This window comes from Pristis pectinata, chromosome 3 (assembly GCF_009764475.1).
Source record: "Pristis pectinata isolate sPriPec2 chromosome 3, sPriPec2.1.pri, whole genome shotgun sequence".
In the NCBI taxonomy this organism is placed as follows: domain Eukaryota; kingdom Metazoa; phylum Chordata; class Chondrichthyes; order Rhinopristiformes; family Pristidae; genus Pristis; species Pristis pectinata.
The window spans coordinates 108,448,544-108,474,429 of NC_067407.1; the positions used below are offsets into that span (position 1 = coordinate 108,448,544).

General features: G+C 42.6%; 1 protein-coding gene across 3 annotated transcripts in view; it reads right to left on the reverse strand.

Annotated features, from left to right (window-relative positions):
- LOC127568481 (tyrosine-protein phosphatase non-receptor type 14-like) overlaps window positions 1-25,886 on the reverse strand; it is a 211,366-nt gene that overhangs the window by 14,890 nt on the left and 170,590 nt on the right. For all 3 annotated transcript variants that reach the window (XM_052012283.1, XM_052012281.1, XM_052012282.1), the window contains 8 exons: window positions 25,327-25,414; window positions 24,294-24,376; window positions 19,196-19,259; window positions 17,824-17,899; window positions 11,402-12,867; window positions 10,533-10,679; window positions 3,257-3,475; window positions 1,156-1,284 (listed from right to left, as the gene is read on the reverse strand). In XM_052012283.1, coding sequence (XP_051868243.1) covers window positions 1,156-1,284; window positions 3,257-3,475; window positions 10,533-10,679; window positions 11,402-12,867; window positions 17,824-17,899; window positions 19,196-19,259; window positions 24,294-24,376; window positions 25,327-25,414 — 2,272 coding nt within the window. The remainder of the gene's footprint in view (window positions 1-1,155; window positions 1,285-3,256; window positions 3,476-10,532; window positions 10,680-11,401; window positions 12,868-17,823; window positions 17,900-19,195; window positions 19,260-24,293; window positions 24,377-25,326; window positions 25,415-25,886) is intronic.

A 25,886-nucleotide genomic window follows, 5' to 3' on the forward strand; every position in this document is an offset into this window, starting at 1 on the left:
TGCTAATCACTATCGGCCAACAACACCTATCGACTCCAAGACCTCCCAATTCAATGACTTGACTAATAGCCATCAGGCCTGTCTGCCCAGCAATTGCAAACCACACCCCTCCTCTCTCTGACCAGATCCCACTCCCTGGCCAGATCCAACTCCCTGGCCTGGTGTTTTTGTTCATGTGACACCCTCAGGTGTATAGTAGGAAATTGTGAGAAATGATCATTTATTTACATTCCATAAATACAAATTATGAAATTAACTATGCAACTAAACAAATCTAAAGAAAATTCAAGGCCAATAGTAGCATCGTTTGATAGAGGAAATTACACGTCTTTGTTGGAAACCAGATTTATGCTCTGAATGGATCAGATTTCAGAATTCAGCAGAGACAACGTGCATTATGGCTGGCTGGGCCAAGTTGTTTTAACCCAGAGAACATTCCATGTAACATTGACCTTGTATTCTTTGTTACTTAATTGGAACATAGTGGAAATCTCATTTACATAACCTCAACATTGATTATTACTTCTGAACCAGACTTGCTTTTCCATTTGTTTTATGGTGCTCTAGACATTTCTTTTGGATACATGTTCCAATGAGCTTAATTACTTAAATTGCAATTACTACTTTTCCCCCAAAAGGAAATAATGTTCTTTGTATTTATCCTAAATTTGAGCAAAGAGTGATGATATGACCCCACTTAAGCCACAAGGAGTCTATTCCACTAGTAGTGGTAATTGTTGGATCGCAAGTTTATTTCCTGTTCTTGAGATCAGAAATACTTTCTTGTGAAGCATCAAAAGGTGAAAAAGTTTAAATCACGGTATGCTTTGAAATCAGAGATTGTGTTAAGTATCTGCTATAGATAGAACTTAATGTTTAACAAAGCTAGAATACTTTCGGCTTTAAACAGAGAAATGTAATGCTTCATTCTTACTGTAAGGTAACACCAGTATAACCAAATTGGCAATGGAAAGAGCTGTGGTATGTAACCAGAGACTTTTGTTGTTAATTAACCTTGCAAAACAACAGGAAGTGCAGTGATCTTAAGAGCATAGTGAACATTTGATTCAATAATCTCAATAATCTCACTCTCAGTGTTCCCTCCATGTACAGGACATCATTAAGTTTAAGTAATTATAACAACACAGAACTCACCTCTTCTGCTGTAACCATGACAATGACATTCACTCCTTGCTCCCACACCATCTGCCAGAAGTCATGGCATGTATGAGGCAGGGGTCCCTGTGTAGCAATATAATGCCAGTCTTCTCCAGCCACAGTAACCTGTCAATTAGAAGCAGTATCATAAATTGACACATTCCCCAAAACATTAGCATGATTGAATATGTTGAGCTGGATTGGGGAGCACCAGCCCCCTCTAGTGTTTACTAAGCTGCTCTGCATTACAAGTACAGGATGTTTTTAAAAAATGCTGCCTGGAATGGCTGGAGCCAGCAACAGATAGGAAATGGATCATGATGGTATAGAGGGTGAAAAGAATATGATTTTGAGTGTCAGGTCTGTACATCAGGGAAAGGTGGATATTGGGGGTGCAATGGGTTAGGTCAGAGTTAGGTGACTGGCAGAGAATTTCCAACTCTGAGAGGATGGAATGATGTCAAGTATTGCTTTCTTCAGTGGGGGCTAAGGTGATGCCATTGCTTCCTCTGATCATGGGCCACTCCACCCGCAGGGAAGGATCAAGTCTGTCAGTGAGCGATGCTTTGGATGGTGTGGCTGTCATTGTTGAATTGGTGGCAGTGTTGAAGCTGTGGGAAGTGGGTATTTGGCTTGGAAAAGTTCAAAGTATGCTAGATTGTACGAATGGTAGTATTGATGGATAGAAGTTGTTGGTGAGGGAGTGATGGGGCTGAAGTTCCTGGAAGCCGTTGATGGGCTGTGACATCCGAAGATGCTGTCACTGACCTCAACGACATAAGTGAGGTGACCTGTATTTTACAGCACTGCATCCAGGCCCTGCCACTGACAAGAGCCAACTTTTGTGCCTTCTGGGCCTCTGTGGAAACTCCCTCTCCAAGGCCTCAAGGCATGGACCTCACTCCTGCATTATGTCACTTTTGATGCCTCCCATGTCAGAATGAATTCTCAACTCATAATGCACCCACCGTAAAGCATGTGAGGCGGCCTTAAGTACTGCAGTTTAGTTTTAAACAGTCATAATACTGGAGCCCCTGCTAAAGTGATTGCCAAAGAACAGCACATTTTTTTGGAAAATCTCCCTCAATTTGCTGCTTTTCACAGGTGGTACCACTGTTTTAATAAAGAGGCACTGGCTGCCCAGTGATCTATGCCTCCTGTTATTAAAAGAGACCCACAAAATGATGGTGTCCAGTTGATATACATGGATAGGATTCTTCACATTATAAAAGAAGGTTGATTTCAGCATGTTGGTAACAGGTTTGGTTGCTGGCTTGTTAGCAACTAATAAAGACTAAATACTTGGAGTATTCTGGTCACCCTATTACGGGAAGGATGTGGAGGTTTTGGGAAGTGTGCAGAAGAGATTTACCAGGATGCTGCCTGGATTAGAGGGTATGAGCTATGAGGAGAGGTTGGACAAACTTGGGTTGTTTTCTCTGGAGCATCAGAGGCTGAGGAGAGACCTGATAGATGTTTATAAAATTATGAGAGGCAGAGACAGGGTAGAGAGTCAGAATCTTTTTTCCCCCAGGATAGAAATGTCATGTACTAGAGGACATGCATTTAAGGTGAGAGGGAGAAAGATTAAAGGAGATGTGTGGGGCAAATTATTTTTTTAAGTCAGTGTGGTGGGTGCCTGGAATGGGCTGTTGGGGTGAGTGGTGGAAGCAGATAGGATAGTGGCATTTAAGAGGCTGTTAGATAGACACACGAATATGCAGGGAATGGATGGATATGGATCATGTACAGGCAGAAGAGAAATCAGTTTAATTCGCCATCGTGTTCAGTGCAGACATTGTGGGCCGAAGGGCTTGTTCCTGTACTATTCTATTCTACAAATATTTAGACACATATTAGGAGGAAGGCAAAACTTCTGTAGATACACTTCAGCTACTAACCTTATGCATTATTAAGTTACATCCTATACATCTCACAACTAATATTTAAACAACTGCATGAAGAAATGGAGTTAAACCTTCATAAATATTCAGCACATTTTGTGTTATAAAAGAGTTTTACTGGAATATTTATAGCAATGCATGGGATGAAATAATGGAACAGCTACTGTGACTACGTATCAGATGGGTATCCTCACCTTGATGTGAGAGGCATTTACGTAGCCAGTGTTGTTTTCTTTGGTTGGCACAAGTTCCACCCTGTTCTCCTCGTATGGAACAACATCCCTGAAACGATTCCGTTCTGCGTTTTCTGGAAGAGTTGCTGTGGTGAAAACACCATCTACCATCTTCTTTGGGATCTGTTCATACTCTGTAAACACCATATCTTCCTCTAGCTTTCTTTCAAGCATCTTACACTGCATTTCCAGAAAGGGAAAGGGAACTTAGTCAAATTTCCTTCAGTATCTCAGAACAAAATAACAATTGTACAAATACCACCTCAGAGAGAAGAGGTTATTATTTTTGTTACAATTGACATGGTGGGATGACGATAGAACAAAAGGCACTAATCTGGAGCAACACACAAAACAATGGAGGAACTCAGCAGGCCAGGCAGCATCTATGGAGGGAAATGAGCAGTCAACGTTTCGGGTTGAGACCCTTTGCCAAGACTGGAAAGGGGATAGCCAGTATAAACAGGTGGGGAGAGGGGGTGGAGTGAGAGCTGGTGGATGATAGGTGGATCCAGATGAGAAGGGTTTGATGGTAAGGTGAGGGAGGGGGAGAGTAGGGATGATGTAAGAAGCTGGGAGGTGATAGGTGGAAGTGGCAAAGGGCTGAAGAAGACGGAATCTGATAGGAGGGGACAGCGCTGAATGTAGTACTCACAAAATGGCTGAAGTGAAAATGAATCACTGCTTCGCCTGGAGATGAGGAGAAGGGAAGAGGTTGTTGGAAATGGGAGAGCATATGAGAGAGTCACAAGGAAACAGTCGCTTTGGATTGCTGGGAGGGGAGGGAAGGGTAAGGTATGTCTAGTGGTGGAATCAATGACTATGGTATCCTGTTATCATTCCAGTTCCCTTCAATTGGGAGGGAGCCATGGATTTTGCAGATACAAGTCCCCAAGTCCTTTTATATGCTCAGTTATATTCACTTAAGATTAAATAAATTGAATTAGCTTCGCTTTTTTAAAAAAGAGTGAGTACATCAACGTATCCAGATACATTCAAGAGTTAAAGGATTTCTGGTTTAATGGTACAATTTACACAAAGGACCACCAGGTGGTGCATGGGACAGGTTTATTAGATCACTTTTTTATTTGTTCAAGGGACATGGACTCCACTGGCAAAGCTGGCAATTATTGCCTGTCTCTCATTGCCCCTTGAACTGAGAAGGAAACTTCTAGCCCACTTTGGTGGGCTAGAATTATATGTAGGTCAGACCAGGCATGGATGGCAGATATTAGTGAACCAGATGGGTTTTAGACACAATTCTGATGAAGGGTGATCGAGCTGAAATATTTACTGTTCCTCTTTCCACAGATGTTACCTGGGCTGCTGAGTGCTTCCAGAATTTTCTTTTTTGTTGGGTTTTATGACAATCCTGTATATTCATTGTACGAGCCTTCTATTAAAAAAAAGTAATTATTTAAATTTAAATTTTCCAGTTTCCATGTTGGGATTCAAACCATCTCTTTGGATCAATGGACCAGAACTCTAGCTGTTTGTCCAAGGTTTTTATAATTTTCAATCATTTCTGTAATGTCAGCACAGCAGCTGTTTTTTTTTCCACAAACTTTCAACGATGATTATCAATATCAGGTGTTTACTGAGATTGTTAGGCCATACTAATACTTTAGGCTTAGCAGTCAGAGTAAAACCAAATGGATAATTCTCCCATTAACCAGCCCTAGTATCCATACTGTCATAAGCCATTTTATAATAACACTGGTTTAATGCACGCACTTTGTATAAAGGTACCCCTGCAAATTTCTTGAAGAATTACCCTGCTATTATTGGAAGAAGCTGATGTGGCTTCTGTTATATGTCTGGTTTCTTTTGTCCTTTAATAGACCACTTTCTATATAAATGGACTTTGGTTGCTGTATGGTAGACTGTTTTCTGTAAGCCCATAGCATGCCCTGCTCTGTTCCCAACTCGCTGGCTGACACACTCTCAATACCTGTTTCAGTCAAGAAGGTAATGAATAATTACTTAAGCCTTGTGATGGCCCATCTCAAATTTACCCTTTTCTTCCTTTCTACAAACCCTTAAAAAAAAGTAACCCACCTTATATTTTTTCTCATCAAACTTAATAAATCTGAATGTAAACTAAGTAAACTAAGCTTCTGCTTTTTTTTGGTAATAAGGCAGGGATTTGCTGCTCACTTTATTTCTTTTTTTTGGAGAAGAGTAGATTAAAACATATACAGAAGGACAATCTAGTTCTGTACAATACTTATTAAGAGATGGTAATATGAGAAGTCGTCAAATACCCAGAGTGACAACACAGCCGCACACGACTAGATTTGATCGAGTTCACTAGGCAAAGAATGAAAATGCCCGGAGTTTTGTAACATTACCATAGCTATAACTCTTGTTTGTTAAACAGTGTTCAGTACAGAAATAGAAATGCATTCTTTGGAATAAAGCAGGTAATTTTTTTACTACCTAATTATAAGTTATCAAATGTAAGGCCATCAGAATAAGGAAGCTGTCAATACATTTTGTCACCCTCTGAGCTCTGCTACATGTGACATGTTAAAGTGTTCACTTCCAATAATATATTAATTTTAGACTGAAATCTTAAATATCAAAAATTTAATTCTAAAAACAATGCAAGTTTAATGCATGATGAGGGCCACTGGTTCTGAACTAAATCCTGTTTGCTACACTGGCCATAAAGTGACCAAATTACTGGGCCTTACCACTCACAGCACTTCATCACCTGTCCTCCATTTTTCATTTAGTCAAGTTCACTTCTAGTGCAGTAGAGAGAAGTGCTCAAACACCAGTGCATTGGTAACTGTGACATTTTTATGGTGGAAGCGCATTAAGCTTCCACCAATAAAAAAAAGTAATTATCTTCCCTCAAAAGAATGGAGAAGATCCTCTATTGCCCTGAAAATCAATGGTCTCCTGACCCATGCCACACTGTGGGCCCAGCAATCATCTACTGGGAGACCTGCATGGCCCTGCCCACAGACATGGGGCCTGTCAAGGCTGCAGGTGTGGCTGGAATGACACATAAAAATAAAAAGGTTGTTAAAATACTCAAGTATTACAAAGTTAATTTTCATTTATAAAGCTAAAAAGCACGTCTGCACACTGATAGTCAATTATAATTAAAACAAACCAAAATAAAATGACTACTTTCCTTTCTGGGGGGAGCTAAACATCTCCCATTCAACTGACTGAGGACTTCAGTGCTTGCACGAGGTTTTACCAGCACAGAGCTGGGAAATTTGCAGAAGATTGTGCTGACCTGAGGAACCTACCACAGCAGCACAGCAGTGGCCTACAGATCTGACAGCAGGGCAGAAGAAACCGTTGCCAATTGAAACCAATGTCAGCAGCACAGGCAGCAGGGTGGAAGACCTGCCCAATGATGTTCAGCTACTAACACAACGGTTGTCTTTCAATGCTCAGACATAAAATAACTTCCATTTTAACAAACTGTGTGGAGAAGCTGAGAGTGATGTTATTCATAGAGTAATACAGCACAGAAACAGACCCTTCAGCCCACCATGATGCACCAACCATCAAGCACGCATCTATGCTAATCCTACACTAATCCCACTCCATTACTTGGAGATAAAAGACTTTTTTTTAATTAGTACACATTCTTTTTTGCAACACAGGAATCTGTTACCATTTTAAAAATGCTGCCTAAAAAAGGGAGGAAGAGAGAAGTTTTGAAGCACTTGAGCCAGCTTTGGCTTTCATACAAACACCTCACCAAAAGATATTAATAAAAAGTAACTTGCTCAAGGCCGCAAATTACTCTTTTGTATCCAGCAAATACCTAACAATATTTTCTTAAGGATTCAAAATGAACATATAAAGAGATATTAAGCCACTGTGCACACAGAAGATTTGATACTTGTTGCCTTGCAAGGGACTGCTATTCAAATTTACATCCAAGATAAGCACAGCTCAAACCTCTGTTATAAAGTTCTCAGTTACACCAACTGTTGTGGATAATACCTTCTTCCATCCTTGCAAAAATGAAGAGTTTAAATGATACTTAACAGTATGTAAAAAATAAATGTTAGCTGGATTTTAGGTAACGGGAATTGGTAAAAAAAAAATTCAACCTGGAACAATGTATTGCACACAACATTAGCTTGAGATCTTCCATCCCACCTTAACACAGTCCTCAAGAGAACCAAAACCACCAGTAATTCTATGCGTAGAAATGGCAAGTTCTAGGAAGTACCAGCAGAACGGCTCTCAAAAATAACAACGTAATGTGTTATAGCACCACGTTACAGCACCTCTAAATGTAATATGAGATTCTAAAGCAATGAGCAGAGCCAAACGAGTAACTGGACATCAGTGGCAGAAAAGAAGGTAACCAAGTAAATAGTCAAAGACAGATTTTGGAAGATTAGAAAAAAAAAGTTTGCAAGAGCAGGTTGAATGGAGTTTTTCAGCACATAGATCCAATGATTGGCCAAAGGCCTTAGCCACAGAAGATGGAAAAGAGATGTAAAGGAAAGAAGAACTGGACTGACTAAAGATATGCAGGAGAAATATGGAGATGACAGCTAGGATTTTAAGATTAATATCTTGCACAGTGGGCAGGGCTTAATGAAGATTGGTGAGGGTAGAGATGATCAAGGATCAGGACTTAAACTGGGAAAGTGTGCAAGTATAAATGTTCTGGAATTTTTGTGATTTATGTTGGTAAAAGATGGAGATTAGGAATAGGTAAGAGGGATAATCTGGAGGAAATAAATGTACTATAGTTTTAGGATTTCCACAAAGGGTTCAAAGGCAGGGGCAGTCAGTGCTGTGATTTAAAATAGGTATTTCTGGTGATGCCTTGATTGTAGGCTTTGATGCTCAGCTTAGGAACAAACAAAACAGTGAATCTGTAGTTGATAGGACATAGCCCAGGTGTGTTATCAGGCAAGTGGAAAGAGGTTTAGGGATTGGTATACTAGTGTTTCTGTATAGCGTTGATGGGAAATGAACAGGAAGTCTAATCAAGAATTTAATGTTGGCCAAGGTCCTGTATAATGGAGAGATGGTAAAAGAGTAATGGATGATGATAGAGAAATTTTACTAGATTGTCATCAGTTTACATATGAAAGCAAATGGGCATCTACATGATTGACCTAGCATATAGATGACAAAAGGGAAGAGGCAAAAGATAGATCTTCAGCATCCCGGTGCATGGTTTTGTTGGAACAGGTTAAGTGTGGAAAAATGTCTCAGAGATGGAGTACAGACAGGTTGAAAGGTCTCCGCGATGAAGTATTATGTTAAGCAATCATTTTAAAAGTTCTATTTATAGATATAAATATAAATGGAACTAAAGATTAAAGGCGTAATTATGAATAGACAAACACTAAATTCAAGATCTCTCATGTACTCTCCTGTTATAGTCAATGACTAAGATATATAATTTGGTTTGGATTGATAACGTTGACCGTATTATTAAATAAATGTTCTTAAGTGTTGTTTGACTAGTGTGAAATGTCATTTTTTTCATTCCTTGCTTTCTTATGTTTTTACATTGAACGGAACTTCCAGGGTTAAAAAAGCCTCAAGACTGAAAATAGAAACACAATTGTACCTTGCCTAGCACACAGGATGCATTCTCAGGAAAGTGAAAAGAGGTCATTAAAGCATTATACATAGAGAGATGTGTTACTGACAGCACTGCTATGTTAGGAAGCTGGCAGGAATCCCTACTCTCCCTGTTGCAGTGCTGCTGCTATGTTGGGAAACTGACACAAATCCCGTAAAAGATTGCCTTATGGATTGGTGTGGAGATGTTGTTTGTTAGAGCCAGTGTTGGGCAGACCAGGGTGAGCGTAGGACTCGGGTCGCACTCTTGCCAGTACCGTGACTGCGGCCATCGTTGGGGCTGATCTACCTGTTGACAGATTGCTTGAATCCTCATCACTTCTTGTTGCTGGAAACTGCTGTCTCCTCCTCCCTTGGTTTGCTTCTCCACTGTAACAAGCAAATCTCTGACTGATGAAAGCTGTGCAGCCGAACTAGGGAGGAAGGGGGGAGACAGCAGTGACCATCACATCCACCAGTAGGACCCATGCAGTCCGTCAACTGATGGAGCAAGTGCTGCTGGACCCCAGCAATGGCTGCACTCACTGTGCTGCCCATTGTGCAACCCTAGGCCCTACATCTCAGTGGTGAGTGTCCTCACCACTCGCTCCAGCCCAGCCAACCCCAGCCTCTCCACACAGAGCCATTGGGCAATATGTCCCTGAGGGAAGGGATTCACGCCAGGTTGCTGGCACAGCAGGGCGTAGCCTGCAGCCTGAGCAGAGGTATGTTTAAAACCTGATTGGTGTGTATGTAGAGTGCTTAGACTGGAGGACCAAAAACGCTATAATTAATCATCGGTCTGCAGGGTAGTGCCTGGTCAAAAGGAACATCCCCAATATGTTGCAAACAATCACAAAAGGCAAGAGCTACACAATCCCTAATGAAAGAAAATCAATAATCAGCAGCAGGAACAACGTTACTAAAATTGAACATGCGTGACTAACTCCTTCATGAAAAATTGCCCACAGTTACTTTTGTAGGGAACACCTGCATTCATACCATTTATTTGACTAAATATTTATTTTGGAACACATTAATACACATTAATTTGCATTTATTGCCTAAAAAGGTCATTTTCAAATTCAATTCTATGGATCATTAGTTAATGCAGCAAATATATTAGTTGTAGAGTAACTAACAGGGACGATTACAAAGCAGGGATCTTACTTAAAGCTTCACATTATGTGGAATATAACAATTGAGTGATTACAGCAATTGCACTGCCTTACAATCACCTGAATGTTATTTTACACAGACAAACAAAAATACGAGTTACAAAATGGAAACAGGCAATTTGACACAACCAATTCACATGCTGCTATTAACACTAATCTTCCCTTCGACCATGTCTTTGCAACCGTTACTTTAAAAGAAAAACAAGTTACTGCCGAGTCCACAATTTTATTCTATTTATTTTTGATGCTGTTAGTATACAATATTCTACACTGCTGGAATGATGGTTGCTATGCAAATTCCACAAGTTTAGCAAGATGATTTCCAAGTTAATGTGAATGATTATACTGTATAACTTGTTTTAATTTCTTGTGAAATCATATGAAAATAAATTCCACCTGAGTCATGGAATTATTAAATAATTGTAACCAAAAAACAAATAACATCACGAGGGAAGTGTGTACTTTATGCATTGCAGAATGCTACAAACATTGCTCACCCTTTCATCCATGGGGACCTTCGAGGTGTCATCTTGGCTATCTTCAAGTACTGGGACTCTGGCCATCGATAGGCCATTGAGGGCAGCCCACTTGAGTGGCCCTATCTTCTGGGCTTCTGCTGCTGCCAGTTTCTGCTTTTCTAAATTCTTGGGACAGAGAAAGACCCACTTACATCATTGGAGCTGATTTTCAAGGAGAAAAACCTTGTCTTATATCTTACCTTTTCCCAATCTGTTTGATGAAAGTATCGAATCCAAATAATCATTATAGATAGCATTCTTTTGAATGTACAATTCTGGCCACCACACAAAAAATAATTTGGGTTTCACAATGATGCACTGTTGCAAATTATTAAACTTCAGCAAATTAAACATTAACATACTTCCTCAAAAAGTAAATTAAAAAAAAATCAGGAACTGTATCTATGTAAGTTCTGAATCAGATGATGGTTTGGGGCACCTTAATGGAACACGTAATTGGGTTAAACAACTGATCATGGAAATGAATATTGGCTGAAATCAATGAAGACAACAAGAAAATATTTTTTAAACTACTACTTTCAAACCCCAAAACGCAACTGTTGCTGGACTGGAAGAAATGTAGATTTGATTCCAGTATGTTAAACTATGGATTGCAAATCTCTGAAAGAATTATAATCTGACCGTTCTGTGTTTATGTTGCTGTTGATATCCAACACATTTAGATTTTAATAACATTGCCAGATTTTTATGAAATTTTTTACTTCTTTAGTGCAATGCAATTATGATTCGCAGCACACTTGTCTATAAATTAAAACACGCGTTTTATATATTAGCTTTTCCACTGTGTAAATAGATTTCAATGATACCAAAAAGAAAACAAGAATTACCCTCAACATGATTTCCCTTTCCACAATGCTGTCTTCAGTAGAAAAAAGTTCAGACACAGGTCTTTCTTTGACAGGCTCCTTTTTGACACGCTCTTTCACACTAGTCAGGTCAGGCTCAGAAATAGATGGCCCAAGTGAAGACCCATTAAGCATCATTTGTTCATTTCTCGAGAAAGTATCAAGTTCAGGACCCGGCAGTTTGGTCCTGACAATAAGTTCTGCACTTCTATCTCGTTCCTGTCTTAAGGCTCCATTACTTATACTCTTTTTGTTTCCTGGATATTCAGGAGGGGGCTTGTTTGGGATTTTTGCCAACGCTGCCTGCAGCTGGGCTCTGTAGCCCATTGTGTCATTATATGCTGGGATTTGAACATCATAATCAGGAGTCTCTTCTTCATCTTCGCTCTCACTGCTGTGAATTAGCATTGTGGCATCTGATAGCGTCTTCTTGTGATGATACGGAGGTTGCTGTTGAACCTCTTGCACCTGGTCCTCATGGCGACGTTGATCACGCATGGTGTTCCTCCGCTGAGGGACAGAGGCACTTAAAGTCTTCAGCGCCATGGCCTCCATACCACGTACCATGCTGCTGATTACCTCGAGGCTATGCCGTTTGTTAACAGCTGCATGATGTTTGGCTGTTGTGAGAGGCTCACTGACCTCCTGCAAGGACTGGTGAACCACAGGCGAACTATCCTCCTGAAACGTCTTCACAAAGAGTTGGACTCTCCGACTGACCAAGTCAGGACTGCTGCCACTCACGTACTTGTGGCGGTGACTGGCAAGGTCTGGTGTACTGGTGGCAGGCCGCGGACGTGGGTACGGAGGGGGTGGTCTGCAAAAATGGTTTCTCAACATGTGGGTGGTACTGTTATTCTGAGTACTCTGCAACTGCATATTGGCAAGTTCGGGGGTGCTTACTGTGTGGGAGATTGCACTGTTTGCAGTCCTACTGGGTGCAGGTTGGTTGGCATTTGGTTGGGCAGATGTGGCCACAGGTTTTTTGTAACTGTGCTTTGACCCATAACGAGTGGGATAATGGTCCCTGATCTCTGGCTGACTGTAAACCATAGCTTCTGGCTGGTTGTATGCATGAGTGTTTCCAATATTAAGGTTCCTCAATGATTGGCTTTGACAATCCATATGAATGACACCTCGTTTCATTTGCCTCATTACAGTCTCGTAGTCAGGTGTGGGCCGATACGAGGGCACAATGATAGCACTGTGCCTGTGGCTGGGGATGTAATCTGCACGCATGATGTCACTTCCAGGAATGCTGAGATTAGAGGATACTGGAGATGCCTGGATGAAGTTTTGTGAATGATTTAATGAGTTCATACTAGGAGCACTATACACACTGCCATTTGGCACAGTTCCATTTATGTAATTGTATTCCATTGCACATCTGTCCAAGCTAGTCTGAGATCTGTAGTAGAACCCTTCCTCATTGCCATGGTAAATACTATCTGTATAAAACAAAGAATGCAAAATTTAAAAACGATGAGCAATGGAAAAGAAGTTTTTATCAGTTCAAGGTTTACAAAGGTGACATCCCAATCTGCAACAAAAGTTTTAGATTTATACACTTGTGGCGACCCACCTTCCACGCAGGCGAACCGGCTCTGAAAATGGCACGCATGTCGGCAGAGAGGCCAGCCACAAAATGGCGCTGGGCCGCCTTCTCCACCAGCGAGGGGAGAAAGCCCGTGCGTGGGAAGAGGTTCTGGTGGCACACCTCTGACGTCATCGCCACCCGGAGAGGGCGGGAACTTAACTGTTTAAAAGCCAGCGCGGCGAGGTTTGCAGTAAACCAGTCTCGAGTGCAACCTACTGACTGCGTGTCGTTATTGCTAGCTCAGTGCGTAGCCCATCGCTACATTGGTGACCCCGACGGTCCAAATAGGATTTGGACCAAAGATGATTGACTCTTCATCCGTTCCCACAGTTTTGCTAAAACTGACACCCTTCTGGACGCTGCGACCACACTTGTGGTTTGACCAAGCAGAGGCCCAGTTCCAGATTCGGCAGATATCTTCTGATTCCATGCGTTACTATTACGTGGTGAGCTCCCCTGACCAAGAGACAGCCACCCAGGTTGAGCATTTCATACAGTCGCCCCCAGAGGAAGGCAAATATGCAGCATTCAAAGCGCTGCTCATAAGGACCTTTGGCCTCTCACGGCGGGAGCGAGGTGCCCGCTTGCTGTACCTCGACGGTTTGGGAGACAGGCCGCCGTCGGCATTAATGAACGAGATGCTGGCCCTGGCTGACGAACACAAGCCCTGCCTCATGTTTGAGCAGGCGTTCCTAGAGCAACTGCCCAAGGACATACATCTGCTACCGGCCAACACAGATTTCAGTGACCCCCGGAAGGTGGCGGCCTGGGCAGACGTGCTGTGGAAAGCCAAGAAAGAAAGCGGGGCATCCGTCGGACAGATTACCAAGCCACGTGCCCAACGGCAGGACAGACCAGGCCCGGCAACGGAGCGCACACAACCCAGAGGCAGGAGTGAGAAGGCCGATGCACAGTGGTGTTTCTAACACCAGCGGTGGGGCACAGAAGCCCTGCGAGTTCCCGGGAAATGCCAAGGCCAGCCGCCGCTAATGGCTACGGCGGCTGGCCACCAGGACAGCCTTTTGTATGTCTGGGACAAACAGTAGGGATGCCGCTTCTTGGTTGACACTGGAGCAGAAATCAGCGTCTTACCCCCGACGGGGTACGACACCCGCAACAGGGAGCCGGGACCCACCCTGAAGGCCGCAAATGGTAGCACGATACGAACCTATGGCATCCACACAGTGCAGTTGCAGTTCGGCGCTAGCCAGTTCATGTGGGACTTCACACTGGCCACCATGGCCCAACCACTCCTGGGGGCAGACTTCTTGTGAGCTCACAGCCTACTGGTCAACTTGCACGGGAAAAGGCCAAGACTTTCCAGACGTTCTCCTTGGGCGAAGCCAAGTTGCCGGCCCCACACCTGGACTCCATCACATTGTCGGACAATGAATTCACCAGAATCCTGGCGGACTTCCTATCGGTTCTGGCACCGCAGTTCACGGCAGCCATCCCCAGACACGGAATACAGCACTACATTCCGACCAAGGGACCACCACTCCATGCCCGCATATGACGGCTTCCCCCGGACAAGCTCCGCCTGGCGAAGGAGGAGTTCAAGAGGATGAAGGAATTGGGGATCGTACAGAGGTCAGACAGCCCATGGGCCTCCCCCCTGCACATGGTGCCCAAAGCAGCCAGGGGCTGGAGACCATGTGGCGACTACCATCAACTGAACGAGGCTACAACCCCAGACCGCTACCCCATGCCGCATATACATGACTTTGCAGCAAACCTGCACAGGGTAAGCGTCTTTTCCAAAGTGGACCTCGTCCGGGGATACCATCAAATCCCGGTACACCCTGACTACATCCCCAAGACAGCACTTATTACTCCGTTCGGCCTGTTCGAGTTCCTCCGAATGCTGTTCGGCCTGAAGAATGCCGCACAGACGTTCCAGTGGCTAATGGATGCAGTGGGATGTGACCTGGACTTCACGTTCATCTATTTGGACGACATCCTCATAGCCAGCAGAAATCGTCAGAAGCATCTGTCCCACCTCCGCCAACTCTGGCTCCCGCCTGAGTGATTTTGGCCTCACGATCAACCTGGCCAAATGCCAGTTCGGACTCGACACCATCGACCTCCTGGGCCACAGGATTACCAAAGATGGGGCAACGCCCCTGCCCGCCAAGGTAGACGTGATCTGCCACTTCGCCTGGCCCAACACAGTCAAAGGCTTGCAGGAGTTCGTGGGTATGGTCAACTTCTACCGCCGTTTCCTCCTCTCAGCAGCCCGTGTCATGCGCCCATTGTTCACCTTGATGTCGGGTAAAGGCAAGGACATTACTTGGGACAAAGAGGCCGCGGCCGCTTTCGTTCAAGCCAAGGAAGCCTTGGCAGACGCTGCGATGCTGGTGCACCCCAGAACAGATGTTCCAACTGCCCTTACAGTGGACGCATCAAACACGGCAGTCAGTGGGGTGCTGGAGCAACTCATCGAGGGGCGCTGGCAACCCCTGGCGTTCTTCAGCAGGCACCTGCGGCAACAAGAACTCAAGTACAGTGTCTTCGACTGGGAGCTGTTGGTGCTATATCTGGCAATCCGACATTTCAGGTATTTCTTAGAGGGCAAGCCTTTCACCGCGTTCACGGACCACAAACCGTTGACCTTCGCGTTCACGAAGGTGTCCGATCCCAGGTCGGCCCACCAGCAGCGACATCTGTCCTACATCTCCGAGTACATGACGTACATCCAGCATGTCTCGGGAAAGGACAACGTCATGGCGGGCGCACTCTCCAGGCCAGCTATCCAGGCCCTGTCCCAGGGGGTGGACTATGTAGCACTGGCAGAGGCACAGCAGGCAGAGGACGAGTTGCCCAGCTACAGGACCGCAGTCTCGGGTTTGCAGCTGCAAGACTTCCTGGTAGGCCCAGGTGAGAGGACCCTCCTACGCAACGTGACTACCGGCCAACCTCGCCCCATCGTCCCGGCAGCCTGGCGGCAACGAGTTTTTGACTCCATACACGGTTTCGCGCACCCATCTATCAGGACAACCGTCCGGATGGTCTCCAGCAGGTTCGTGTGGCACGGCCTTTGCAGACAGGTCAGCAAATGGGCCAAAACGTGCATGCAGTGTCAAGCGGCCAAGGTGCAGCAGCACACCAAAGCCCCGCTGCAGCAGCTCGAACCCAACCGCCGGAGGTTCGACCACATTCATGTGGATATCGTGGGGCGCCTGCCAGTGTCGAGGGGAGCGCAGTACCTCCCAACTATGGTAGACCGATTCACAAGATGGCCGGAGGCGGCCCCGCTCACTGACACCACCGCCGATTCCTGCCCCCGAGCGCTGATTGCAGCCTGGGTAGCACGCTTCGGGGTACCAGCCCACATTACCTCCGACAGAGGCGCCCAGTTCACCTCCAGCCTGTGGTCGGCTGTGGCCAGCCTGTTGGGAGCACGGTTACACCACACAACTGCCTACCACCCACAGTCGAATGGACTGGTGGAACATTTCCACCGTCACTTGAAGTTGGCTCTCACGGCCCGCCTGAAAGGGCCTGACTGGGTGGACGAGCTTCCCTGGGTCCTGCTTGAAACCCACACAGCACCCAAAGAGGATCTGCGCACCTCGTTGGCCGAGCTGGTGTACGGCGCACCCCTGGTCGTCCCAGGGGAGTTCATACCAGCCCCAAGGGGGCAAGAGGAAGAACCTGCGGCAGTCCTGGACAGACCATGCGAGAGGCTCGGCAACCTGGCCCCCCATACCGACTTCACGGCACAGACAGATCCTGACCTGCGTACCCAAAGACCTGCAGAACTGTAAGTTTTTATTTGTATGGAGGGGCGCACACCGGACACCACTACAGCGGCCGTACGAGGGGCCGTTCAAGGTGCTCAGGAACAACAGGTCCACGTTCGTTCTAGACAATGGGGAGAAAGAGGAGGTTTTCACGGTGGATCAGCTCAAACCGGCCTATGTGGACTTGGCGCAGCCAGTTGAGGTTCAGGCCCCGCGGCGCAGAGGCAGACCGCCCAAACAGCAACTGATCCAGTCTGTGGACTTCGGGGGGTGTATCACCGGTTCTGGGGGGGGGGTTATGTGGCGACCCACCTTCCACATAGGCGAACCGGCTCCGAAAATGGCGCACGCGTCGGCAGAGAGGCCAGCCACAAAATGGCGCTGGGCCTTCTTCTCCACCAGCGAGGGGAGAAAGCCCGCACGCGGGAAGAGGTTCTGGCGGTGCACCTCTGACGTCATCGCCTCCCGGAGAGGGCGGGAACTTAACTGTTTAAAAGCCAGCGCGGCGAGGTTCGCAATAAACCAGTCTCGAGTGCAACCTACCAACTGTGTGTTGTTACTTCTAGCTCAGTGCGTAGCCTATTGCTACACACTCAACCATATGTCACAACGGAGCACTCTTTTCTGCTACTGCAAGTAATTTATTGAACGATTGAGGAAATATATATGAAATGAATTTACACAATGCATGCATTTCGTAATTCCATTAAGTGAATAGTATGTATTTAGAGCTCATTAAATACATGCCAATGCAGTTAAAAATAATTCAAATATGCCATCCATCTGGTATTACTGAGATTCAATAACACCCGATGAGATGCAGCTTCTCGGCATCTCCAGTTTCCTTCCAGCCTTCCTCCCTCCCCATTGTAAGTCAGTGTACACTAAACACTGCATTAGTGACATCATACAGGTCCTCACACAAATGGTCATGATTCATGGCAAAAGCTTGGAAATTAGGAGAGGTTATTTACTTGCAGAGAGTACCATTTAATATCCTTAGAACCACATTTCCAGCAAAAATGTTGCCATTAGATATACTAAAAACAAAATAGGAGGAATACCTTGTGAGGTGTTTGTTTCAGAATAATCTCCATATTGGACGTGCATAGGTGGCAGTATAAAAGGCTGTTGCCTTGACTAAAAAAAAATACATGAAAAGGAGAAAATCACTAGTTATATTTAAGAACCTTTGTATTGGTAGTGTCATATTCTAACATCAATATCAATAGAGAATCTTAACATAAATATTTACACTACTGGTAATACCTCCACAGGAGATTAAATCCATTATACTACAATATCAGAGGTGATTCATTGAACTGGTCCTTGTTAGCTTATCCTAATGATATTTAATATTGGGTTGACAGCTTGGCTGTGAGGTTCAAAGCTATTAGCCTTGGAAGGGTTTTCCTTATTCATTGGACATAAATAAATAGAACTGATCCAGAAGTTGAGATAAATTTGTGTGTAATTTATTTCAAGGTTGCCTATTCTGGGAACGTTCAATCAAAAAACTGAACAATTGAAAAGGAAGAAGACGCAGAGAATTTGACTCAATGTGCATTTCTTCAGGACTTCACAGTAGCTATAATTTTGATGGAAATCTGATTCCCAATTAAACAGAATTTGCACCAAATATGTGCCAAATCCAAAGGGGTGGAGTGAGAAAGGTCTAAGCAATACGGATCTAATGCGGACAGATGAGATTAGTGTAGATGGCCAAAAAGGATGACACAGACGTGGTGAGCCAAAGGGCTCATTTCTGTGCTGTACTACTTAACATTAACTCTAATTGCAACTTCAAGTTTGTGTGAAATAGGAATCATTTTTCAAAATGAAATTTGCATCAGCAAGTGCAAATATTAATGGATTTAACTGGTCAGTCAAATGGAAATTATAACTAATGAAGTTTTGATAATAACATACTGATGTTATAGTAAAGAGGCTACTAATCATATGGTCTTAAACAACTTAGCACCTGTTATTTTCACTACTTCTATGTGTCACTATCTTAATAGCACATAATATACCATATTATAACAAAGCAGGGTAATGATTTCCATTACAGAATTACCAAAGCATCCCTATTTTACCTCTAAATGATGTAAAAATTCTGGGAAGGGCAGAATAGACCGGGAAAGAAACTACAACATAAAGCACTTTGACACAATATTTTGATACAGCTTTATAATTATTTGTACTGGCAAAAAGAGAGACCAAATCAATGGAGACAATGGAAATCAATGAATCTTGACAATGCCCAGGTTCTTGTTGCATATGAATGAAAACTGAGTAGAGGATTGTTACGATTCTAATAAAATATCAAACCTTATAAAAGAAGATGCAATTAAGGTTAGCAAATGTGATCAAGCAATTAAAAAACAGAATGACAACATCCAATGCGTAAAGTTGAACATGCAACAGCAAACATACCAAAGATGATCTGCTCCATGTAGGTGGTCTCCGAATAGGTGTCGGGGAACATGACTGTGTTTGTCTATGAGAAAACATAGCAAAATGGCAGCAGTTCAAAATGTACTCATCATAGTCACAAGAATGGAAAATAATTAGATGAAATTCCCTTTTAATATAGGAGTAATGTAAGTTTAGCAAAATCCCACTTGGTGATCAAACTGGTGATCAGGCTGCATTTTTAACTTGCAAACACATGCTTCATAAATTGCTAATTTACAGGATAAGATGGGGCAATTAAATAAGTCCTTTCGTCCATGTGTCAGAAAAGACACTAAATTATTTTCTCTTAAAAACAGCTGTCAATTCATGCAAAAGTTATGTTTTTATATTTGCCACTTAAAGCACAATTACAGGAATAACCTTATGAAACATTGTTCACGTGTCCTTTCTCAAGCAATCTGTAAAAAGCAAATCTTATATTGGAACACAAAACATTTTTATCACCAAGCCATCAACCATGGACAATTTTCACATTGTTCCCATTTCCAAGATCTTTTCATTCTGGCAAATTTATAGGAAATTGCTTTAAAAGGCATTTGTAGATGGTATAAATATAAAATCATACAGCACTCCAAACAGTAAAAAACTGTCTTATAAGGTTATATTATTCTAGCAATCTACATGAAGAAAATACCAGTTTGTTTCCATGAACTTTGGAAAAAAATGATTCCTTCTTTAAAAAAAGCTGTATTCCAAGAAATTTGTATGTCACCCAAAGATGGCTGGAAAAGCCATTGGGCAGCTGTAGCCAAATTGCAACAAGGCATTGAACCAGTATTACTTATTGATAAAAGAATTCAAAACATTAAATCATTGCACTAGAGTAAGAAGTGTAGTAGGAAAGAACTGCATTAACCTAATAAATTCCTGCATAATGCCAAAAATTGCTTTTACAGGTGGATTCTAAAAAGCCCAAAGTGCTAAGAGATCAACTGAACTGAGACTTTAATCTGAACTAAGACTGATTTTAATCAAAATCATCCAGCAAGGATGTGTCGGTTCAGGTGGACTACCAGCTTTTTGCTTATTTTACACTATTTGGTTGAATCCACCTCTTTAAGCCCTTTTAATTATTAACAAATTAAATGTAATACACGTAATATAAAGTTAAGAACAGTTTAAAACTTTACACAGAAGAAAAACCAAACAGAAAAAAATGCCATCAGTAATGCTGGGTCTGAACACAGGAGGAGTTAAAAGGAGGAGGATTAGGAATGTGGAAGGAATTTACATGTAGGTAGAAATAGTGTGAAATTTGTTATCATCATAGTGATTGTTCGAACCAGAATTGAAAGCAAGAATACTTTCTGATTAAATATGCGCTATATGGAATTTTTCTTGGCAATCAAAAGTAATTAAGATAAAAGCGCAAGAAGGATATAAAAGCAATGAGTCAAAGAGATATATAGTTAAGATACATGCAAATGCAACCATGCTTGTGATGTCAGGATCAACTTTATGTAAGTCAGGTTGAATAGATTTCTGAATAATATTTTCAATAATATGGCAGCTTTAAAAAATTAGATATATCAACAGAAAGATCTAGAGATTGTATCACATAGTACAGCCTTTTATGCACTATGTAATATAATTTTATCTAACTCTACTTCATCCATATAAAGTGCACTTTGGGAAATACTATCTTGCTTCTCTGAGAAAACAACTTCTATACTCACCAAGGTGCCTGGGCACATGTACTGATGTCACATTTTGGTTGCAACATGACTGCTATCAGTCATGCTTTTTATCATGCAAACATGGCTGAAGAACAGATGGGACTCAAACACCGGAGCAGTCTTTTGCCAGAGCAACTTCAACTGAAGTGGATGACCTCAGGTTGCCCATCTTGAGTGAGTGAATCGGTCACTTCAGCTGCACTGCCCTGGCCACCATGATCCCTTCAAAGATGTCCTGTCAGCCGTTAAAGACAGGTTCAGATGTGCATGTGGTTGGCCCCACAACACCCACCTTTGGGGCATATTTGCTTCAAAGCAGCAAGCCTAAGTTGAAGCAATGGTTCCTGCTCCTGCCCTCAACCACCCCCCCCCCCCCCCCCCCCCCCACACACACACAGCCAGCGATTATGCGGCAAACCTTTTGTGGTGTTGACCTCTGAAGGCCCAGGAGAGTGCCACATGGTTTGCAGTTCCCCAATGTGCTCACTGGCTTGTGGTCTCAAGCCAATCTGGCGTGGGCCCAACATGCAGCACAGCTTCAAAGTACGTTTTCACAAATTTCTACCCATGGATTTAGCAAAAATACAAGCAGCTAACAGATTTCCTTGGCACCAATTTTTCCCTTGCCTTGCCACCTCTACCACCGCTCCCCCCCCCCCCCACCCCCTCCAACCACCTCCATATTTCAACATCCCTGTCATCAACTCCTGCTCAATTTCTCTACAAGGCCTGCTTTGGCCTCTATTCCCACTACATTACTACATCTCTCTGTAGTAGAAGCATGTTAGGTGATATTGCAAATGGTGCCCTCTAACCAGACATTGATCCATAATCTTTCAAAACCACTGGCGCCCAAACTTAAGAAAAACCTTATTCCTATCCCTCTGCCCTTACAAACTAACACCAATTTTCAATGTTCCTATCCTCTCCAAAACCCTTAGACATATTGTCACTTCCCAGAGCCATTCTCACTTTTAATTTTTTGTCTAAATCTCCCATTGCTTTGAAACAGGCTAACAAATTCATGAATGAAATTCACCATGACAGTGAATTGGATTCATTCTTCACTGCATCTTAGATTTCTGCAGCATTTGAAATGGTCAACCATTACATCCCAAAGCCTTTCCTCAGTTGTAAAACCTCTCAATTTCACTCTTAGCTATTCAATCGAAAGAACTTCTCCCCAGCAATTGCTTATTTTCTTGACCCCACACCCTTCCAGCATCTATCCTCATCTACAGGTGCCCTCAGAGCTTTCACCTGCAAACACTAGGTTAGGGTCCCTCAATTACAACAGAGCCACCCAGCTTTAACTCTCCATCACCTCTCACAATTTCTAGACTCCCACTGCCCTGTGAGATTCCTTTTCAGGCATGCAAGTTCTGCAGCTTGCACCAGATAAGTATTGAGAAACCCATCCCACCGATCACTGTTTGTCCATCACTCACTCCTCATTGGAAACTAAAATGTTTCAGATTTAGAGTTTTAATTTTTGTGTTACAGTCCCTCCGAGACCTCATTGCTTTAATGTCCTTCAGCCTTACACCCCTTCTTGCTGTATTCCTGGTTCCTCTCCAGCCTTTGCCCCACATTTAGGATTTCCTTCCTTGTAACATCCAATCCCAACTTCTTAAAACCCATCTCCATGACCAAGGTTTCAGTCACCTACCATATATTCTCCCTTTGGCTTGGCATCTATTTTTGATTATGCCTCCATGAAACATTTTCAATGTTAAAGGCCACACAAACACTCACACAGAAATGTTAAGTAGTTGCATGCTAGGGTTCCAATGTAAAGGAATCACTGAGCCAAACTGAGAGGAGGAGTGAAACATCATATACGTAATTAAATGACTTTATTCAGTTCAGCCCTATGTTGCTGCTGTCAGGTGGAGTACTACCATGGTGCAGAAGGCTACAGAAATGAAGTCTAAACACTTGCATTCTTGAATTGACCACAGGTGATAAAAAAATATGTGGAGGAATCTCTGCCAACTTGCTTTCATACGTGTCCTGATAGTGTGCGATCTGGGGCGTAACCATCTCCTGCCACTTGTTAATCAAGGTGCCCGAACATTAGAGACTGCTTTTGAGAAAAACACAAGCACTCCGCTGGACTTGCATATCTACAAAATCAATTGATTTTCTTTTCTTTATTTCACAAATTAAGACGAGAGCTGTAATTCTGCTGCAAATGCTGGGGTGAATTCACTGCTTTGATATCATTACAGGTTTAGCTGTTTTTGGAAATGGTGGGGACTATCAAATCCTTCATTATGTCAAAATCTAGAATGCCGTATTGCAGCTATTGTTTTCTGAAAATATTATTTCAAGAACAATAAGCAAATTCTACAGAATGTACAAAAAATGTGAATTATGATTTATCTTAACTGTTTGACACTGGGAGAGTTTGAAGGACACAAAAGCTGATCCACAGTGGTGGTGACTATATTATTTCCTTAACACAAGGGCTAGGTCTCTAAAATGTAATTGCTAAGTCTTTCTTTAATTCAAACTTAATTCTAATAATCACTTCAATTTCATTCAGCTTTATTTCAATGTCCACCAAACATTAGGAAATCCAAAAATCTAAAGTCCTCTGCAATGTGATACATATTATTAAATTATTTTTATCCAGAACCACCTTTCTTCCTTGCTAATACTGACAGGCCATATAAAACAGTACCGGCAGAGGCAAATGAAACAGACAGGTGAGTCTGATCCTGACCACTCAGAGGTATAAAAATTGAGGAGGTTATTAATAGGAAATTTCCATTAGCCAAGACCACTGGCTCTGGATTTTAATAAAATAATGCCCAGAATCATATTATGTAAACCTCAAGAGAAGGCAACAAGACCAACAAAACAATGATGTCAGGGCACAAGCTCTTCCTTAATAAAAACTGACTGTGACTGATTGATTACTGCTGATCTGTGGACTTGTCCATATGTAACACATTCAATCCCATCATATGACTGTAACACCACAGGTTTATCAAAGACTTCTAAGTAAAACATAATAAGTGCATTCAATACCGTACAACGCCAAGCAGTTGACAAAGTTTCTACAATAAGATTTTGTTTGCAGAAAGAACAAACTATCCCCTCAGTAGCTCTTTGATTAGTTTCTGTCAATTCAATAATGTCTATGAACCAGTTGCAAATCTTTCTAACAGTCTCCCTACTGTGAGTTACTAAGAATGACCAGAGGGGCAAAACTGCCATCTTCCACGAAAGACAGCATGACCCACAGAGTATTTCCAACAGTTTCTGATTTACTTTTTTAAAAATCAGTCTGGTTGAAAGTAACAATGTGATCAGGCAAGTAATCTGTCTCAACCACGTTGTACATGGAATGGAGTGCGATGCTCAATACTCACTCTGTGCAGATTTTGTTCTGTTTGTAAAATTTGTGCCTTGCTGTGAACAACCGTGATATGTATTTTGCCATTTCAATGTCATCCTGAAGGGGAAAAATAAACAAATTAATGTTACAATTACAAGTGCAACTTCATTCCATCTGTGGGTTTAAAAATACTTTGTGCATCGTTAAGAATATACTTCGAATCATTAAGTTTGAAATATTACTGATGCAGTGGATTTCACAGCTGAAACAATGAGTATATTAGTAGTTTTTCCATTTAAAAAACATCAGTTCTGTTGTTTTAGTGAGCTGCTAGGTCTTTCAGGGTACATTTTTTAAATAAACACCATGGGAAAGTGAGAAGATGAAGTACACTGCTGGCCTTCAGAGCAACACCTGAAATTTTCCACTTTTCTAACCCCTCCCAGCAGTAAACCAACTATTAAACCATTCACGTAGAATGTCGACAGTTTCTTTAGCTGCCTGATACACCCCAGAAGTGATGCTCCCATCTGTCCAGCAAGAGGGTTGGGTGGTAATGTGGAAATCTCACTGCTGCTCTCATTAAATGGCCTCACTCCTACCCCCACAGCTGCATCAATGATTTCATCAGAACATTTTTACAAACTTTAACTATTCCTGCACAAGTGAGGGCTGGCACAGTGGAAAAGGGTCAGAAGAGAAGGGCTGGGCATAGAAATTGTGTCTGGCGCCCAAGAATGACTCTCACAAAATAGGGTCTTGTCAAATTTCTGAAGTAATGTGAAATGTCAAAGAAATAATCATCACATTTCGCTTCAGGTTATCAATTTCCAATTGCAAAATGCTGGAAAAAAGTATTGTGTGATTGAGTTACTAGGCCACAGCGCTGGAAGCTAGGATAAGAGGTCACAAAAGATCAAAAGTATTATAGATAATTCTTTGAAGTTGTCCATCAGACCCCAGAAGGCAGTGCTGAAGTACTGCTGAAGATCACAGAACAATTTTCAAAAACTACTGCATAGTCAAAGAGGTGTATAGTGCGCAGTAAAATAGCTCCAGATACTTACTGTGTGAAACAGAACAGTTTCTTCTTTGCTTGTTAATTCTACATTAATTGAAGACTTGTTGTGCGTAATATTTCCAACTTCATTCCACCTGTGGGTTTAAAAATACTTTGTATTATTGCACATGGTTGAATTTTATTCTTCAGAGTTTGTAGGCTCAGACAATATTACCTACTTGACCAATGATCAAAATAAACACCTCACTCTTATTGGACAATGCACTGAAGTGATGGGTTTTATCCTGGGTGCGCCAAGAAGGAATTTAAAGAATATCACTCAATCTGAAAACCAACCAATAGGAGCAGGGACAGTGGCAATGGTGATAGAAGGAAAAGTTATATAAGGACTCAGCATATGTTGTCCTGGCACATACTTCTGTGCTCTCAGAAGAAACTGATGTTGAGTCACTTGCCCCTCCACCTGACTTATGAATGACACCTGTACGGACACTGATAAAAGCAAAAATATCTTCTGATGAGAAACAGGAAAGAAGAAGAAAAGGTCCAACACAACATTTAAAGTCAAAAGTTCAACTCAGACATACACTTGAATGTCTAAGCTTT